Source organism: Cavia porcellus, unplaced genomic scaffold (assembly GCF_034190915.1).
Source record: "Cavia porcellus strain 051 isolate PalLab524CR breed Dunkin Hartley unplaced genomic scaffold, mCavPor4.1 scaffold_1, whole genome shotgun sequence".
NCBI lineage: Eukaryota > Metazoa > Chordata > Mammalia > Rodentia > Caviidae > Cavia > Cavia porcellus.
The window spans coordinates 136455476-136476530 of NW_026947484.1; the positions used below are offsets into that span (position 1 = coordinate 136455476).

The window sequence follows — 21055 nt, forward strand, 5'->3', positions numbered from 1 at the left end:
CAACCATTTTGGTTGGCTGTGGCACAGAGGTGACCAAGAGAGGGGAGTCACGGCTGCAAAAATGGCAAAGATTTTCACTTGTAATGATGGTACCTTGCCTGAAGTAACCTTGGTTTCTTGGGAAAGACTCCCCCTGTCCCTGAGGAAAGGAGCTCCCAAATTGATGGTTCCAGTGAGATCAGAGGTGAGGATGAAAACAAAAGCCAAGGGAGAGGAGGGTGGAGTGGGGCACTGAGAAGCTGAAAGTTGGAATTGAGATGGAAGGAGAATGATAGGCTTTCAATGATAGGCTCAGAGAGGGAGGCTCTTGTTTCGTCTGTGAAAAGCTGGTATGATAGTTTGGCAAGATGATCAGTGATGAGAGAAGTCAACGGAATAAGAACTGAAATAGTTGGGAGCATTTGGAACTTTATAAAAATAGAACACACAGGAGCAGGTGGAAAATCAAGGCAGCCTTGGAATACTTGGAAGCTCATTGAAGAAGCTGTTTCCAAGGTTCTTATCAGACTGTAGATTAGGAGAACGGATCTGTAGAAACAGGATTATAAACCAGAACTAAAGAGGTGGGTGGAGCGTCCGGCTGCCAGGGAGCTCTGCCTAGGCTTTCATAGGGCAGAGTCTAGGAAGTATGCAAATGTGCAGCCACAGCAAGTCAGTGGGGAGGCACTGGAGTTGCTGAGTCCTTGGAGGCAGGCTTAGAGGTAAGTTTGAGAAGACACTGGCTGGTTAGGCAAGCATTGCTCAGAAGTGAGCTGGACTCCGGCTGGACTGTCACTTCTTTAGATCATCTGATACCAGGCTGTGATGTTTAACAGCTTCAGAGAAATCAAGCCATCGAGATTTCTTTTTCTGTAGTAAAACAAGCCCTAGCAAGTCAGACTAGGAATCTACCACCTGAACTTTGTGCAACATGAGTTTTACTGGCAGAACCAGATCTGAGTGTTTCTTCAACTTTCAAGGAGCGTGTTTACACTGATTTTATTTTCAACACAGCTTCAAGTAGAAAGAGGGAAATTGTTCTCAACAGTAAGGCAGCAGGTGAGCTACAGGATCTCTGCCCTGCTATTGTCTGTGATGTGCCTGTTTGTATGTACGTGCAAGTGTGTGAGTGTGTGCGTCCTTTTCCAAATGCCAGCTGTTATGCCCTGATCTGACTGACAAGTCCTGATCCCTTGTTTGTAGATATCATGATGAGTGCCAAACGGGTTGTTGGGTAATTTCTTATTTGTTTATTGTAGAAAAGGTAAATCCGTCTGTGGGATTTCCTGGATTGGAGGGCAAGGGGTATTTGCTGTCAAAACACTAAGGACAAAAGATATAGAAAGATACTGAGTTCCCAGAAATAAAAAGAGGGTAAAAATATCATGGTGTCTTGGAAGAAGAAGAAGAAGAGAAAAAAAAAAAAAAAAAAAAAAAAAGAGGGTAAAAAGGAAAGGAAACACCAATTACAGGGCTTTCGGCCTCGTACAGAACTTAAGTATTTAGATGGAAAATAGAATTCAGAAAATTGTCTTTTGGCCATAAAAGTAAGTAGAACAAAATAAATAAATAAAACTGAAAAAAATGGGTTGTGTTCAAATTCAGTTTCATCAACTCTCATTTTTAGCTTTTTTAAAAAAAATTTCTCAATAGATAGGAGATGGATTCATCACTCCAGCTGGGAAATGAGAACTTGAGTGAAGAAGTAAAAAGACGAGTTCCCGGCCCACTTACACAGTTCCAGAGAAATTTCATCCAGACAGTGACGCTGCTACGAAAGCTGCCCACGAGGGTCCTTCACTGCAAAAAGCCCCGTGCAGCTGTTGCATTTCTCAGGCTTGACCGAGAGGCCATGAAATCCCTCACAGAGGAGGACACAGATGATTTCCTGCTAAGCAAGGTAAGGACAAATGCTGGCCTTTTCCACACAGCGCTCCTCTCCCTCCATCCTCTGCCCCGTAACTGTGATCCAGAAAGGATTTCACTGCCTCTAATGATATGTGAAATGCTCAGGCACCAAACACCAACCCCACAAGTATATTTAGGAACTGTATGTAATTCATTCCTGTCTGTATGGCTCTGGTGTCCAGATGCATGGTGAATATTAACTATAAAAGAGAGTTCTAGCTCTGTTGCTCAAACTTGATGCCTATGAGCAAGTCAGTTAACCCACATGAGCCTCAGCTTTCTTCTCCATAAAATGGGAAGGATAGTAACAGTATTGGGATCATGGAGGAAAAGCAAAAGAAATTAAAATGAAGTTTTTCAAAAACTGCGAAAGCTAAGTTTTTTTATCACTATTTTTAGAATACTTTAATTAAAGAACTAATTTAATTTCTTCTGTGTAGAGCCATAGATTCTTAGAATATTAGAATTTGAATGGGCATTAACTATCATCTAATTTAAGCCTTTACATGTAGAGATGAAGCTACTAAGGTACAATGTTAATGTTTAAACTACCCAACTAAACTCAGAGGTAGGCTCTAGTCTTCAGTAAAGATCATTGTCATAACGATAAGTAAAGTGTATTTCTTAGGAAAAACCACTAAAAGAGATAGGTAAGGAGCACCTATGATGATAAAAAATTAAAGCAGTTTCCTTTATTTCTCCTTTTTGGGGCTCTAATTGGAAAGGGTGTTGTCTGACATCTTCCTATGTGCCTTGTAATTTCTGTAAGAAAAAAGTCAAAAATTTTTTAGCCTGGCATTCAAGTAGTTTTACCTGCCCTACCCTTCTGCCTCCTGCTCCCCTGGCATTTCCAACAGCGAAGGTTCTCTACAGTGATTCCCATGTGGAGTCCAACCTGTGTGCATGTTTGAGCTGACCCACAGAGCATTTTTTAAATTTTCCAAAAATTTTCCAAACATTGCAAAATAAATTTTACATAAAAATTCAGATTTTGCCTTTTTGGGGGTGGGGGGAATTAAGATCAGGCAACTACACGTCCAAATCTGTTGCTTAAAAACCATGAAATGGAACAGAGTGTTAGATTGCACTTGTGCTGGCCAATTTGCAAGACACTGCAGGCCTCCCCTTTCCCATACATCCCTGTAGGGGCTGAGTCTCTCATGAAAACATTGGCCTGAGCAGGTTTTAGGCCCCAGGTCTCCACTGAGCTTTTCTAGTTCGTATGCATCTTTGAAACTCAGCTCAGACTCTACTTCTCAGTAAAGTCTCCTGTAGGGAGCCGAGTGACAGGCATTGTTGCCTAGATGTCTCTCTCTCTCTCTCCTATGGGCACTGCGTCTGCCTACATTAACCATAATCCTCTTCTGCTTACGTCACTTATCCGGATGTGATGGTAACCCTGTTGTATTCATCTGTTTAACCTCTTCCTGTCCCAGCTCCCGCCCTTAGCCTATAAAAGGTGTGATTATTTTCTCAATAAACCGGAGGCTTGATTGGGTTAACATCAACTTGCCTTCGTCTCTTTTTGTCTCCCCCATGTCTTTTGTTTAATCCCCGTTTCTCCTCCAGGAGTTCCGAACTTGTTGATCTGCAGGCCGGATCAGTCTCCTCTGACCTCCCAGCACAAAAATGTCTTTGGCCTCGAAAGAGCCCCCTTCCTGGGCATGCTTGATACTATTTCATGGGCAGTCTATTATATATTGACTCCTGAAATTTTTTCTGTTAGTACTTTGGTTGATGAGTTAAACATTAAGTTTCTGGAGGCAAGAGCAGGGTTTTGGATATCTTTGTTCCCCTAAACTGTCACAAAAATACCTTGTACTTGTGGTTAGAATGTCTTCAGGATTCATGACAGTAAGGCCAGAGTAGTATAGAAGGGGAGGCAGCATGGCATCTCATTTACTTCAATCAACATGTGATGTGCATATTATGTCCATTTTTCTAAAACAGGAAAGAGGCTCACAGAGATGGACTAATCCATCCAAAGCTCCACATCTACATAGTAAAGCTGCTGAGGTTTCGTTTTAGTCTCTTTATTCCAAAGACCAGTTTCCTCTGCTGAACTCCTGTGACTCTCAGCAGACACCACCGACCCCACAGTTGGGTGCCAAAACTATTCTGTGGTTTGTAGAGCTCCAGGCCTGAGATGCAGCCTGCTCACTGAGGGAGAAATCTTGTGTTTATCGCAAGGATTGCCCTATTTTGCTTGCAAGTTTTGCACTAGCTCCAAGGAAAGAGGAGGAAGTTCCCAGTGCAAACAGGCAGATGCTTCCAGTACCACCCAGCAGATCCAGGGCTGCAGTGGAGAACTCAGAAGAATACTGGAGAAAAGGGGTGTTAGCTTTGATGGGAGAAATGCCCCAAAGATAGGAGCAAAACAAGGATGGATGGGGTTTTAGAGAGAGAAGTACAGAAAAGGGCCTCTGGGCCAAAGGAGCCTCATCCCCAAATTGAGGTGATTTCCTTTCCTGTTTTTCTTTGGGGAGAACAGGGCAGTGGTTGCAAATACAAGCTTCATAATGACATTGTCTGGGTGCAAATCCTTGTTCTGGAACATCTCAACACATCTTGACCTTTGATTTAAACTTTCAGAGCTTCAGTTTCCTCATTATAACATGGGAACTATCCTCGTAGCTGCCATAAAGGGTACCAGAAAGGCTTAAGTGAGCCTACTGTGACCAAGTGCCCTGCACCCAGGCAGGACACAGTAACCTCAGCTCCATGGTACTGCTTCTGTGCAGCTTCTGCTGCAAATACCCAAGTGGCCCAAGCATTCAAGTCAAAAAGAAATTAGTCTGAGCATACAGGGGTGTGATGGTGGCCCATCCCTTTAAACTATCAGTCTCTGTAGGACAGTGACACTCCTGTTTGCTTGTTTTTGTTTTTTCTGATTACTGAATTAAAAGGCAATTCTAGAATTAAATTGCTTAAACTTCCTGGTTTCTACCATCTTTCCCAGAACTCATCTTGGATGGGTTCCCACTGTTCACCTGCCCCAGGTGTGCCCAGGCCTGTGTGATATTCGTGGCATTCTGCTCAGCTCCCCTCCACCTCTCTCAGGAAGCATGTTCCAATGTGAGTGAGTCCGAGTCGTGTTGTTACAGGGAACAATCCTGAATTCCCGATAATTTATATTTGAAACACTAAATTACTCCAGAACTTAAGCTATTAATAGTAACACATGACTTGTGGGACAACAGTAGGCCAGAGGCTGTGATGGAGAAAGAAGGGAGGGTAACCAAAGAGGGCATACGGACACAAGTGCAGACATGCATTTGTGGAGCAGACAGAGCAAAGCCCACGCAGGGTGGATGGCACATGGCCTAACTTGCTGGGTCAGTGCAGCAGTGGGTTGGATGGGATGATCTAAGCACATCCAGCCTCATGAGCTTGGTTAGTTTAATAACATTCACTTTTGCCTTTTCCCTGTCACATCTGCAAATGCAGTCTCTTATAAAGAAAATTATGCCATACTTCATTGATTTAATCAGCAGAGGAGGAGAGTACAACTTGAACAGACACCCGAGGTCAAGTTTGGATTGAATATGCTTGAGTTCACTTCTTAAATTATCTTTCCATTTAAAATTGGTCTTTAAGAGCTTTTCTTTGCAATAAAATTGATGATGAGGTTGCCTCATCACCAGGCTGCACCTGTGTCTTGCTTCCCGAGGTGTAAGAGGCATTATGCCCTGGGGCTGGGTTTGGAGGTGTCTGTAAAGGAGCCCCCTTCTTTTAACCAAGATCCCTCTATAAGCTGCCTCTGGTCCCACACCCTGATTTTCTGCGCCCTAGAATAGAATCTTCTTGCTCTGTCTCTCTGGCCTGTGGTCAGAACAAGGGAGGGCAACAGAAGGGGGAGGCGGTCTTTGTTGGGTTTTATACTGTGAGAATGATGAGAGGTACATGGGATGGAGCTTGGGGCCCTGGCAGAAAGCTCCTTTGGGGCTGCTGATTGCTCAGTGATCCTGTAACGGTCAGAGCCCAAGGCAGGAATTGTGGCCAGAGACGGACAGGGATAGGACTGGCTGCACCTAGTGGAAGGAGACTGCCCTTCAGCTCCTGTGGGAATAGATATGTCCAGGGCAGGTCTCAGCCTCCCCACCCACCTGGTCTTACCTGGTAGCACTCTCTGTCCATTGCTAGTGTGCTTGTGGAATGCCGGAATGATTGGTGACATCCAAATAGATGGAGACTTTGCATTCATTATTTCATAATAAGCCTTGACTCCAAATTAAGGGCACCTTTTGAATTTAGGAAGAAGATAAATTGTAGGCGTTACTTCCAGTACTCATGTTCATACAACACAGCATAGTGCAGCGGAAGGAGAAGCTAGGGAACCTGGAGGTGCTAGAGAAGATCTCACCACTAAGCCCACTTGTACCCCACAGTCTCAGCCCTACGGCAGCTGAGTCTTCTTTCTACTTGGCCACCTCCACCCGTGTGCCTGACTAGTCCTTCATTCCTTGCAAAGCTATTTCAACAGTCTGTCACCTGAAGTCCCCTACCTGCTACCTCCTCATTTTACTCACCACATTACCTTGTCCCCACTCCACAAAGCAAACAAATGACAGGAAGGAAATCTCTCCAATTACCAGAATTTCCTACCCTTGCGTCTACATCTGCACTCTTTTTCCATCTTTCCTTCTGACACATCAGTTAAATTCTGCACCAAGACTCAAGGATTTGCATGATTTCTTCCACCTGGGAAATCCCTGCTCAGTAGTTTTGCCCTCTGCTGCCTTTTCCTCCTCCCCTTGCATTGTTCTCTCAGCATTTAAACATGCTCAACCTGTGTGTTATTTTGAACACAAACAAACATACACCTGTCAGTGCCCCTGTTGTTTTTGTTCATTCTGCTTGATTCCACTGTCGAGCTTCTTGGAGGAGCTGCTTACCTCTGTCCTCTTGTGCTTATCTCCCAGCCACCCTTAATCCACTCCTTAATGTCCACCCATCTGCCAGAATTAGCAATCCTACTCCTAGTGGCAAAGCTCTTTAGATGTTTGTGGAGCACCTGTGAAAAGTCTTCTTTTGTTTTACGAACTCTCACTGTTTAATCTCCCACCTTACCAAGGCAATCCCTGCTCCAACAATAACCTAGGAATAATTGTGATTCTCTTTGTTGTTTTCTTCCTGCTTACATACCTACCATGTTCTCTTTCTGGAAAAACCTTATATCTTTTTCTTTCTAGTTAACTCTTACTAATTTTTCAAGATACTAAGTTAACTCTTACTAATTTTTCAAGTCCAATATCCAGTGCCTCCAGGAAGCTGCCCAGCTACTAATTAGCAAAATTGTTCCTTTTCTGGGTATGGACAGCATACAGCGCAAACTCATTCTCAGAACATGACTGTGGCAATTTTAACTTCGAGGTTATTAGTCTTGCTTTGGCAACTCATCTGCAATTCTCAGGATGTGCACCACGGAGCCCAGCAGGAAGTGGATGTGTACAAAAATTGGTCAAATGAAGGTGAATCACAACGTGTAGGGCAAGTCCCACACTGAAGAGAGCCTTTAATTATAAGCTTCTAAAAGCAGCCCACTGTATTTTTGGCAGAGTGAATGACTTGCCCCTCCGTGATCATCTTCTCTCTTCTGCTAGTACAATCTGGAAGAGACACAGCCTCCATAGTTTAAAAACAATCAAGGAGGGTACCGTTGTTCCCTTCTCCCATGATAAATATAGTGAGATGGACATTAACAAAGGATGTACAGGAGTGAGGGCTTACTAGAGGAGAGCAAAAGTGTTGAAGATGGTGTGGACACTATCACCATATCAGAGGTGAGGTAAGACACATGCTTTGAAAATTATCATTCCATGGGTATGGTATATATCCAGTGAGGTTGTAAGCTCCTTAAATTCAGGGGCTTCACCTCATGTTTCTGCTCTTTGCAGCATTAGGCATCTGGATGATATTAGCTTATTTTCAGAGACAGTCTCCTGTGTGGGGATATGTTCCTATCAGCCTGCAGACTAGATCAGCTGTCTCTGCTGGTCTCAGTGGGACACCATGCTTCTCCATGATGGTCCCCCCACACTATATTCTTTACTAAAATCTGTCAGCCCCACATGGAAAGGGCATGGTTATGTCTGTCTTATTCATTTCTGTGACCCATTATGTAACCGTGCCCAGCATACAGCAGGGGCTAAATATTTATAGATGAACTAGTTCCATATTGGATATGTAACACAGATATCAGTAGATGTACACTCACTTATGAGATCTATGTATGTGTGGAACAGCTTATTCGTTGGTGGGAAGTATACGGTATCAGGTGACTGAAGAGGTTGATGATTTAGGAAACAGAAATCTCTCTCAGTTGGACTTTCTTTTCTGGCTATTTTGACCAATTTATAGGTGTCTCCAAACCACTCTAAATATGTAGAAATAGCTGTTAAGCCAAAATCAAAAGAAATGCAAAATTCATTGAAATGTATTGCATTTCATTATGCCATATCTTGCTTAAAATCAGCCCCTGCCTGAAGGAGACCCCAGAGCTCACAGGTGCCTCCTGGGGAATATAACGAAGAGCCCCCTGCACTCCAAAAAAATGGGAAGGCTCTTTCCATTTCTTCTTTCACTAGGATTTTGAGATGCCTCCTAGAGTTTCCTAAAAGTTCCCTTCTGTTTCCCACAAACATCTATTTCCTTTAATTATCTTACTGATGTTCAGTTTTCCATGGGAATTTTCTTGTTCAGTTCTTGGTGACTCATTGCAGCCAGAAGAAACATAAATACATGCTTAGCCTTCAGAGTGGTGGTGAACCAATGGCACACATGCTGTTTGTTATTATTGAAAACTCTAAAAGGTTCACCATCTCTGGTCTAGCAGCAGATGGAGGGGTGAATCTGGAGCTGAAGGGAACCATAGCCCAGCGATGATATACGTGAGAAGCAATTGGCTGGGTGTTTATATACACTAAACCATTTAATACTTACCAACCTGGAGAGCTGGCATTATTGTTTTGCTCTGGCCTCAGAATGGCTCGCAGAGCCTTTGTGATCATCTGTGCCCCAAATTATTCTCTTATCACTTTTCCTTATCTTTCTCAGCTTCAACCACTGTGACCTACCCTCTAGCCCATAAGCTTTGTTGTGCTGCTCCTGGTTAGAGGTCTTGGAATCTGCCTTCTCAAGCTGCATGCCTGCCTCAGTCAAATGTCTCTTCGTAAGAGAAGCTCTCTCTGGGGACCCCATGTAAAATAGTAACCCCTTTATTCACTACTTCTTTGTCCTAATTTATTTTTCTTCATAGCAATTATCAAACCTAATACTACATTACTTGCACACCTGTGCTCAAACACCCCATATAGTCAAGAAAAGTTCAAGTATCTCTATCTTGTTTGCTATTGTCTTGATCACTGTTGTGTCCCGGCACCTGGGCTGGTGACTACTACATAATTGATACTTGGCAAATATTGAAAGAATGCACCCATTTGTTGAAAGAACACCCGAGGCACTGACAAGTGTTGTCTCAGTTGGCATCAAATTCATCTCCCCTGGGGTCTTATGTAGGCGAGACTATCATTCAGAACTTGTCTGGTCATTCACCACTGTGTCCTTGTCACGTCACTTATGCCTGTGCCTCAGGGCTACCACAGGAAATAACCACCTTTCTGATCCTATCATATTCAGGTGGATTTGAGGCGCCAGTGGATTTCCCAGACTGTGGATGAGGTACAAGAAATTATCCACCAGCTGACCACAGAAATCAGCCATCAAGACTTACGATTTCAGGCTGTGCCTTATTCTGACACATACAATGGGAACATAAAGGTAAGCAAGTCTCACTTGTGTCTAAAGTGCCCACCAAGAGGGTCAGGATGCTTGGTGGGTGGAAATTGGTATGTGACATGTACTCTAGCACTAATAACACATCATGTTCCTGTGAGTACTCTTAGTCTTTGCCATTTACAGCCTTGTTTCATAGATGTTATCTCATTTGAGTGTTCTCATTTCTAGATGGTTGTATGAGTCATTTTCATGTTCTTGGGACAAATTCTTGATACCACAATTTAAAGGAGAAAAAGTTTATTTGGTCCAGTTTCCTATGGGTTCAATCCATGATTGGACAGCTCTGAGGCAGAAAGAACATGGTGATTGGGCATGGGAATACTTGATGGTACATGCCTGTAATCTAGCACTCAGGAGGCTGAGGCAGGAGGATGACTGTAAGTTTGAAGCCAGCCTGGGCTAGTGAGTTCAAGATCAACCTGAACTAGATACTAATACCCTGTCTCTCTCAAAAAAAAAAAAAATTGGCATGGTAGAAAGGCAAAACAGAAAAGCCTATTCATATCATGACACCAAAGAAGCAGAGAACAAAGAGAAGAGGCAGGAGTAACAATATACTCTTTTAGATCATGTCTCTAGTGACCTGCTCTCTCCAAACAGGACCCACCTCTGAACACAGAACTTTGGAGAGATATTTTCATAGCTAAACCATAACATTCTGCCTCTGGCCCTCAAAAGGTTCATGTCAATCTTACTATGCAAAATGCATTCACTTCATTTCTGAGTCATCAAGGTCTTAATAGTTTCAGCAATACTGAAAAGTCCAGCTACAAAATCTCATCTGAGACTCAAAATAAAATTTTAGTTATTAGATCCTACAAAAAATCAAACAGAAAGTGAAACATTTCCAGTATACAATAGCACAGGGTTGACATTCCCATTCTAAAAGGAAGAAATAGGAACACACCACAAAAATGTGACCAAAGAAAGACTAAAAACCAGCAGGACAAATATTTAATGCTATAGTTCCACATCCATCACCCAGGGCAGGTTGTAGTGTGATATGAGCTCCAAAAGACTTTGGCAACTGCAGTCCTGTGGCACTGGCAGTTATAGTTCATATGTACTTTCCCTTGGGCTGGTTTGCTCACTACCTGTACCCTTTCTCACAAGACATTCCATGTATTTCTGGTTTCTCTGACTTCCTGGAGTTTCCAATGCCTCTTTTGCTTTATTCTCACAGCTTTATGCATTGCACTATCAGGAGCTCCTGGTAGGGAATATGACACTGTCACAAATTGTTACCTGGCTTTCTGGGTCTCCTGAAATCTGGGTGGAAGCTTCCATGACCCCTTAACTCTTTAATGCTACATGATTTAAAAAACAGCACCATGTGGATGATATCACAGTTTGCTGTTAGTCTGAACAGAAAACTGGCCCCCTTGGGTCATGGTTGCAGCTGCTTCTGAGGAGTTGGGTGGCTGAACTCAAGGCAGTGCTTCCCTAGGTAACCTTTAATGAGCAGAGTGCCCTGTTAAGTCTTTCAAATGTGTTACCTTTTGCATTCTTGAGCCTAGGATGAGTGAGATCTGGCGATTTCCTGAGATACCCACAAGACATCTTTCCTGTTGTCCTGCTATATCTGTCCTGTTATATATACCTTTTCAGCAAACAAAGACATCTTTGTCTCAACTTTATAGTGCATCTGGCCAAGTTGTATAATTTTCACACTGTTCACTTCTGCTTTTTATTTCTGTCTCTCAGTATAAATCTGGCTAAAAGCAACCAATAATACCTATGCCATAGCCTGAATATTGGGCTGTATTGAAATTTCTTCTGGAAGATTAATTAGTACCCTGCCCTTAATCTGAGTCTTTTGCAAAATCTCAGGATATGGATAAAATGCAGATGAGTCCCTTGCCAGAATGCAATACTCATGGCTTTTAGTCCAGTTTCCAATAGAGCTGTTGTTCCAACTGAAACTTCCTGAGCCTGACCATTCTTGTCTGCATTCCTGTCAACATCCCAGCCTTCTGAGCTTCCATGAGGATAACCCACTGAACTCTGTTTACAGGATTCTATGGCTTCTCTATTCTGTGTCTCTAAACCTTTCCAAAGTTTCCCCACAAACCAGTTTTGATGGCTTCTGAACTACATGATCAGATATAGTTACAGCAGCTGGTTCTAGTCCCATTCCAGGCACTAACTTCCTGAATTACTCAATTTCCCATCACAAAGACAAATTATCCAACAGTTGAAACTTAAAGGAAGAGAGATTTATTTTTGGTCATGGTTTTAGAGGATTCATTCCTTGGTTGGCTAGCTCCAAAGCAAAAGCATAGAAAGAAGGGTGGAGCCAGATAAAACAATACAGGTCACAACCCCAGTGACCTACCCCTCCCAACCATGCCCTGCCTTCAAATAAAAGACTTTGGGGGGACATTTTAGGTCTAAGTTAGAAGCCTCCAGTCCTTTTGAAGCCAGGGACCAGTATCCTGGAAGACAGTTTTTTCACAAGCTGCAGTGTAGAATAACAGGAAAATGGTTTTGGGATGATTCAAATCAATGAGAAATCTAGAGTGCATACATGTACAATTTCCTGTAGGATTTTTACTCATATGAAAATATAATATTACAACAGGAGACAAAGGTCAGGAAGTAATATGAATGATGGGAAATGGCTGTTAGTACTGTTAACACTTTACTGAATTGACCACCACTCACCTTGATTTTGGAATTTACTCCATTATTGATCAATGACTGAGCCCTGAGCAAACTGTCAGAAAAGTCCAACGTCAGAACTTTTTGTGAAGTGGAGGTATCTGACCTACAGGGAAGGTGCAGGATTGAGTGGGTTGCCGTGCATCACAGTCAAAGTTCAAGTTCCCTTTGGCAATTCAGCAGTGTTGACTAACTTGTTCTAGCCTTTGTACTGATGACTTGACCCTTTTCTCCCTGACCACTGCCTACCTGGTTCCTTGGAAAAAAGAGTGGGTAGACTCTGTTTCTTTTCTCCATTATATTTATAGTCTTCTCAGTAGCTACATTGTCTAAGCAAACAGGCTTTCATTTCACCTTTGATTTTACAACAGTCATTAATTCTGGCAATGGGTCATTAGTGCAGATGAAAAGAAAGGAAGGCATTCTGCAAACTTCATTCACCTCTTCTCCTACCTGTTCTCACCCTTTATTTTTTCCAGGACTTTCACACATTCCAGATCATTCATTCTGAATTGAGAACTAGCCCAGGATAGGAAAATAATCACTGAACAAACTATGGAAAGATGTGAGCTCAAATTCTGGTTCTTCTGCTTACTGACTCTGTCCCTGAGATGTCCAGATCCCTTTAGTCAGGTCCTCCATCTGTCCACCTCAGTGAGCAGCTCTGAAGGCCAGGTGGGCAAATGGAGGAGAATTACCATCTTCACACACATAAAACTCGCTGAAGACCAGTTCTCCTTCTTCCCTTTTCTACTTCCCCGAACTTAGGTCCCCTCTGGAGTTTCAGGTTTCCTTCACTCCTTTACACTTGTGGATCCGGGAAACCAAAATCTCAGAGAGTTAATGTGCCTGCCACAGCATTACGATGGATTAGTGGCAGAGCAAAGATGTAATCATCTTGCAACACCCAGGCCTAGCTTTCTGTCCACCTGGGCACATTACTGAGGGTTGAGTGGTTGCCTGAGCTGCCTGGCTCACCAGTCAGCACCCAGAGGGCTTCTGTTCCCTACCAGTCAATGAGCTCACACACATTCTCTTTCCCGACCCCAGGTTTTGAGCCCTACTCAGTTCCTCGTCACAGTGCCAGTGAGAGGCCTGGCTGGCTTTAGAGAAGCCAAGGAGCAGCACTGGCGGTACTACAACCTGAAGGGCTCCCGGCTCTCTTACCCCCTGCGGGCCCCCGAGGGCCTGCAGCAGTGGCTGCAGGTGGAGCAGTTCATGAAGAACATCTGGCAGTGGCACGAGGCTGATGTGAACATTGAGGGGGACATTGTGCCAGCCAAAGTCCTTCAGGTATTCCGGCAACTGGTGGAAAAAGCGATTGCAACCTGCCGCCTCTCAGGTGGGTTGATCAAGGAAAGGTGCAAGGGACATTGTGCTGTTCCTCTTTGGCTCTAAAAACCTTGATGGGATGTTTCCTGAGACAGGGATCACGTACTTGTTACATCAGTGAACAATGTAGGGAGTTGCTCTTTCTTCTGTAGTGACAAAGAGAAGATGGGAATTTGTACTCATTGAACACGCCCAAGGATTTCAGCAGATTACTGTCCTGGCACAGACACAACACGCTGTGAATTATGCACCTTTTTCAGGATCTACATGTACTTGCTTAAAAGAGCAAGTTATTCACAAACCCTAGATATTATTAGCAATTTCTTCTGCAACAGTCTCCATCTGACTACAGTACCCCACTGAGATATCACCTTTGCAATGTATTTAAAGAAAAGGACACATTTGAAAATTTTCATAGTAATCATAACTCATGCATAATAGATTCTCATAGAAAACACTTTCATGGTTTAATCTGCATAACAACCCTAGAGAGTAAGAATTATTTTTGCACCAGTTTTACAGATGAGCAAACCAAGACTCATGTTAAGACTAGGATAAGTCGTGAGTTCAATCCCTAGTACCGATAAAAATGAAAAAGACCAAAAAAAAAAAAAAAAAAAAAAGGCTAGGATAAGTAACTAGCTGGTGGCTTGCACATTATGTGCAGTAGCGAGCAGAATGAGCTCCAGAGGAAGGCGAGGGACCAGACAGGCCTGCTCCTATTTGCTCACCTCTTTTAGTTTGCAGCATTATTACTAGTGAAAGTGCAAGCAAGCAATTCAGCCTGCGCCAGCATGGTGAGGTGATTTAGTAAATGATGCTGAAGTGCCAGACATGCTGGAGTTCCTGTCTGGGCAGCTCTGATGAGATGCAGATAATCAGCCCTTTCTCGCACCTGGCCAAGAAAGTAATGTTTTCCTTCTCAGCAACCTAACACAATTAATGAGCTTCCATTTACTTCCCTGAGCAAGGCAAAGAAAAATAATAGATCCTGATTCAGGACTCATCCTTATCTCTAACAAACGCAAACAAACAAAACACACTGTGTGTTGAAAGAAGGGGGAGCAAATTAGAAATGAAGATAGCCTAGTGTATATGCTGGAAACTTTGTCAGGATCATTTCCCTTTCTTCCCTTTCTACGTTTCTGTTTCTGTATGTCTGTCTCTGTCTATCTCTCTGTTTCTCTACCTTCCTGGTTGGCAGATAAAGTAGTGAGGGCCTTTTTCCACACGTGATCCCCTAAAACAGTGACCATAACATGCTTCGAAAGACCTTACGATTACAGGAGCTTATGGTGATAAATACACCTATGACCGGGGTGGCTCAGTGACTGGATGGTAGGGATATCATCTGAGGGACTTTTAAGAATTCCACCAAAATGACTGTCTTTCAGCGATATTAATACTACTAGGGAAGCTGAACCTTCTGAAAATTAGGTATTAATTTAAATAAAAAGGTTCTGGTTTGGGGGTATAGCACATGCTTGATGTATGTGAAGGTTAGGGTTCAATCTCCAGTACCAAATATGTGAAATAAAATAAACTAAGTAGCATAAAAATTTTAAGGGAATGGGGGTTTTCTAGCAATGCCCTAACAAAGGCCGACTGGCTAACAGTGAGATCTGGCTGCAGATGCCCTGCTTTGAGTGCTGTAGACACTGTGGGAAAGCTTCCCCTGCAGCAGTCAGGGGTCCTCACAGGCACTGCTGACAGATTCCTTCTCTGAATGCTTGCATCGCCATAGCCCATGGCTGTCTTCTCACTGTCTGGTCATCTCCCTTCAGGTAAAGTGTGCATGCTGACAAACAGCCCTGCAGTCTGGGTTGCTGTGGAAACATCAGTCTGTAAAGTGGAAATTGAGCTGGCCCCCACAGTGGAGATTCCTACTCTCTGGCCTGAGAAAGCCCGGTGGCCACGATGCACAAAGTGCTGGCCTTCCCCAGGGAAAGTGGAGTGCATCAAGGTATTCACCACTGGGACCCTGGCTCCCCAGCGCAGAGACTCAAACAGCTTATCCATCTCAGTACTGCTGCCACTCAGCTTCTGAAGCAGCACCGAAGGTTCACTGGATCTGCAGTTCTGGACATAAAGCATGGGGCCCCCGCAGACTTGTTGGAAAGGAAGAGCCCTAGGCCCCACTGTGGACCTGCAGAATGAGACTTGGTGGGCAGGTCCTGCAGTCTGTGTGTTAGGAGCTCTGGAGGTGGGTGAGGGCTCTGTTGCTGGCTGGAGCTTTCCCCTGCCAGCTGTCCACCCCAAGATGGCTTGTGCCTTCCCCAGACTCCTGTTTTGGCCCCATGGAGGGCGTACTGCCACCCTCCATAGGTTCCTCAGGTCAGAAAACAGCTTTCTGCTTCAGCAAGCATTGTACTTCTCATTTTCTAAATTCTGGATTTTTCTCTTCTTCCAGTCCTTTGGGTTCAGCCTGTTGGCCCGTTCAAACTATCACTGGCAGCTGAGCTTCTCCCAGGCCGAGCAGGTGCTGCTGGAGCAGTTGGATGAGGATGGCGGCTGCCGTAGACAGTGCTTTCAGGCAGTGAGGCAGCTGTTGGAGGATGTCTGGTGTCCCGGGAAGAGGCCGGTTATCACCTCCCACCATCTGCAGGTGAGCTGCAACCCCAGGAAGCTGTGGATAGGTGGTACCCATGGCCTCTCTGGGCTCAGTGGACCTACTCAGAAATGGGAGAGGATGTGATGAACATAGAAAGGGGCCATAATACCCACAACTGCCATTCCACTAGCTACTACTCATGTGGAAATATGTGGCCCCGAGCAGTGAGTGCATCTGCAGCACCCTGACTAGAGGAAAGTAGCCTCTGGCTCCTCCCATTCCCCTTTTCAGTTCTTTGCTTCCCTGCTCTCCTCCTTCTTATTCTAGCCTCCCTCTTCCTCCTCCTCTCCTCCTCCTCCCCCTCATTCAGCTCCCTTTCTTCTTCCTCATCTTTCTTCTTTGATATGATATCAAATGATAATTTAGTGAATTTTAAAAAATTAATACATGATAAGTGCACATATTTATGGGGTACACTGTTATATCACACAATGTGTAATGATCAAGTCAGGGCAAATAGCCTTTCCGTCAACCATTTATCACCACTATGTTTTGGGAAGCTGTGAATTCTTGTAGCTATTTTAAACATAAAATCATCACAAACTGTGGTCACCCTAACATGTGTCAGAATGCTGCCCTTAGCAAAGTGGCTCCATAGGAGTTTCTTAGTTTGACAAAAATAATCATGCTTGTCTGTTTTTACTTTGGTTACATGTGCTTTTGGGTCTTTCTCAAAAATCTTTTCCAACACCAACATCTTCAGTTTCCTCTGCTTTCTTTTGGTGGTTCCATAGTTTCAGGTCTTACACTTAGGTTTTTGATCTACTTTGAGTGGTTTTTGGATATATGGTGAGAGGTATACCCAAATCTCCAGTTCCCAGAAACATTTAAAGGAAACATTATCCTTCACTGCGTGTCCATTCTTTTTAAATGCATTTTATTTTTTGACATGTATTAAACATATTAAAAGAGCTCAGTGTGATATTTTCACACATGCATGTAACATGTACTGGTCAAATCCATCTTTTCTGTATCCCCCTCCCCACCTGCATCCCATGCTTTCCCCAATCCCAGTGATCATTATTTGTCATTTGAGTGAACATTTTCCTTAGCTTCCACTAGGAGAGAACAAATGGTATTAGTATTGCTGGTCTGGTTTATTTCACTTAACATGAGTTCCTTTAGTTCCGTCCATTTTGCACCAAATGGCAACTTTTATTCTTTTATGGATGAATTATATTCCACAATGTATCTGTATCACATTTTATTTATTCATTCCTCTACTGATGGACAACTAAAATGATTCCATGTCTTTCTTGGTGCCCTTTTTGCGAAGTTGGAAAGGAAGAGAGAGACCAAGCCTCATAGACCTAGTCATATTAACAATTGTATTTTTCAGCACTCTGAGAAGCTGAGGCGAGAGAATCACAAGTTTGAGCCCAGCCTGGGCAACTTTGCAAAACCCTATCTCAAAATAATGAACAAATACAAAGGCCTGAGGATGCAGCTCAGATCAAGGTGGTGGGTTCAAACCCCAGGACTCAGGCCTGAAAAAAGAAATTGGGAAGTCAAACAGTGGGAGAATTGCAAGTCCTTAGACAAGAAGGACCAAAGTTTGATATTCCAAAAAGTCCTTGCAGACTGCAGCATGGATGGTGACAGGTTGAGCGATACTCAGTGACCAGTGGACACTGCTGCCAAGGGCTGGTGAGCTGTGGTGGCAACATGGAAGAATATCACTGGCAAGAAAGGAGTAGAAAGGTCTGAGAATCCTTGGGCAGGAGGATTGGCAGGGCTTGAGTGTGGGTGGTGAGGGAAAAGGATGTTTCTAGGTCTGTATGTTGCATATCTGGCTGGATAAGCAACTCTGGAGGCAGAGCAGGTTTGTGGCACAAGGCCGTCAGTTCAGTTTGGACACGTTCAGACATAACTTTCATGTAAGCGAGCATTGCAGCTAAAGAGGTCAGAGGAAGTCTGAGCTGGAGAACATGATTTGCAAATTACCCACGCTACTAGGAATGAAAGCCTTTCAAGAGGGAGGGTATGGATGGGAGAAGCTGATCAGCTGAGAAATCAGGTAAAGCAAAGGCTGGAAAAGCCTCTTGGTCTAAGAAACATGGCGGCCATTGGGCTTAAAGAAAGCAGCTTTTAGCGCTAATGGTAGGAAACTGTGATGTGGCAAATGCAGACAGCATAAAGACGAGGAGAGGAAATGATGCCAAACATTAGGGCTTTACCACTGACTCTGGAGGCCTAGATTTGCAGAGGCAGGGGGAAGGCAGCGGGGAGGTGAGGGTTTGGGAAAGCAGGGAGACAGACTGAAAGACCATGGAGGAATAGGGCAGCCAGTCAGACACAGATCCTGCGAAGCAGGGCCCAGAGTCCTGGTGGGGAGAGAGGAGGGTGCCCTGTCTGGTTTGGGGAAACGAGGGTTTCTGAGTTCCCTGTAGAGGAGGAGGCGGAGGTACCTGCCTACAGTGGGGTATTATAGATTTAAAGAGAGTAGTGATCACTGGAAATGTCAGAGGAAAGTAAGAGAATAAAGCAATAAACAAGTGTAGGAGACCCACTGAATAAGAATGAGCATGCAGCTGAGGCTGGGATCATGAATTCATGGCGGGTCTGCTTTCCCCAGGTGACTCCTTCTCCCTCCTTCAAGGCCAGGCAAACTCAGCCCTTGTTTCTGAAGGTCTTCTCCTCATCACCCGAGCCCTGTCTGACAGCCTCTCTTGCCTCCTCAGATGGTGCTCTTCTGGACTTGTGAGAAGTACCCCCAGCTGAAAGACTGGCAAGATTTTGAGAATGCCTTCCCGCGCCTGGTGCGAAAGCTGCACAAGTGTGTGAGCCAGCATTTCCTCAAGCACTACTTCGTACCCAAGAGCAACTTGCTTCAGTCCACCAACTCCAGCGAACTGGACTCCCTTGCCCAAAAACTGGCCTTCTTCCTCAAGAACCCCCAGGTCAGCCTGCCCTGAGGCTGACCCTGCCTGCGTGTCCTGACCATTTCATTCTGACTTGGCCTTGTTTTCTTGGGATGGGCCCTCTACCAGGTGCCCAGTGACCTATCCATGAGAGGAACAGCACATGGCAGAAGGGATCACCACAGTCTGCTGGCACTGCACAATGGGAAAGCTGTCCCAAGCATCGGAACCAGCTTGCACAAAAGCCAAGCTAGCATTCCGTCCTCACTACCAACCCTGTGCACAGTGCTCATCAAGCTTCCCACACCACTGACAGCAGTTTAGCTGCCCTACACAGGCTCTGACATCTGTTGAGAAAATGGACACAGAGTCCCTGGGAGGCCAGAAAGTGGTGTGCTTTCCAGGAATGTTCTCTGACTGGCTGTGCACAGGTTCTTTTTGTAAAGTGGAGGTGTTAATGTGCAGAGCAGGATGGGAGCTTCCTACACTGTACAGGGGCCTCTGTAAAGAAAGACATCATACAACAGGAAGCCTACTAGCTGGCCTACTGGCTGGTGCTTACAGCTACTGGACAAGGGTTATGCATATATGAGGTGGTAGCAGCTGATGATCTGCATGCTGGTGCCGCCTCTGCTGCCCTCCGACTCTCCTGAGCAGAGGCTTTGTGGTTCAGTGTTGTGCTCCTCCACTGCTCTTTCAGTATGGAGGGAGTTATCTTGATGGCTGTGTAAGTCCACAGTGAAAGTGCAGCTCTGGCCTCTCTTTGTTTCCAAGCTGTGAGTCGCAAATAAGACTTCCTTCTGTCTATGGAAAGGGATTCATATTGTGAACTGCATGGATTGCCTTTGGTGTCATTCACCTCTCGATACATTTCTGCAGTTACTCTTTCCCTCATTCATTGATAAATAAATATGTCTAGGCATTAGGCCCTGGGAATACATCAGGATGGACTGGCAAATGGGGTAATACCTACCGGTGAAGATAAGATACACACAATCATTACAGATGAAGCAAGTGCATTGAAGGAAATAAATAGAATATTAAAATAGAGTCAAGGAAAGACCTTGAAAGATAAGAATGTAAACAGCTGAAGTGGGAAGAAAGGTGACCAAGATCAGGTTTGGGGGTCATGAGCCAGATCACTTGACCTGGCAAAGCTAGTGAGGAATTGTGGTCTAAGATTACAGATGTGACATTGTATCTCTTCTAAAGCTGAGGGACATAGTGAGCTGACTTGTATATGGCTGCATCAGGAGGTGTAGGGGCTCACAAGAAAGGAGCACAAAAAAACCCATGCACCCACCCATGTTCAAGGGCGCTGAGGGCCACATAGCAACACATCTTGTATAGCACAACTGACCAGCAATTAGGCATTCTTGGGGAGATCACTGGTTTCTTCACTTAGTGATTCTCAACTAATGGGGTTCTTTATTATTTTTAAGCACACATACTTTTGGAACAAAGTAAAATTTTCAGAAGGATAAACTGATTTTTCATGAAAATAAAAACAAATATCAGTTAAGTGTTATTGATTATTAAAATACTGTTTAATAATCAATGGATCATAGAAAAATCAGGGAAGAAATTTTAAGGGTTTACAGAGTCAAATGACAATGAGAATACAACATATCAAAGCCTATGGTACACAATGAAAGATTCCTAAGAGAGAAGTTCATAGCTGTGAGTGCACTGATTAAAAGAATAGCTCAACCTCCAAATAAATAACCCAGTGATGCCTGTAGAGTTCCCAGGAAAACAAAGACAATCCAAATCCAAAACTAGTAGAAGAAAAGAAATGACAAAGGTCAGAGTGGAAATTAGTGAAGCTGAAACTTAAAAATCAATACAAAGAATCAATGAGTCAAAGAGTTGGTTCTTTGAGAGAATAAACCCTTAGCTGAATATA

The 21055-nt window shown here is 44.0% G+C and overlaps 1 protein-coding gene across 1 annotated transcript; it reads left to right on the top strand.

Moving 5' to 3' along the window:
• The first annotated feature begins 616 nt into the window (after positions 1-616).
• Positions 617-20089, top strand: Mab21l3 (mab-21 like 3). Its single transcript, XM_003479023.5, has 7 exons — positions 617-1038; positions 1633-1879; positions 9526-9666; positions 13396-13687; positions 15462-15640; positions 16088-16282; positions 18970-20089. Exons 2-7 carry the CDS (start codon positions 1640-1642, stop codon positions 19201-19203), a joined length of 1281 nt encoding a protein of 426 aa, XP_003479071.3. The 5' UTR covers positions 617-1038; positions 1633-1639; the 3' UTR covers positions 19204-20089.
• Positions 20090-21055: the final 966 nt, after the last annotated feature.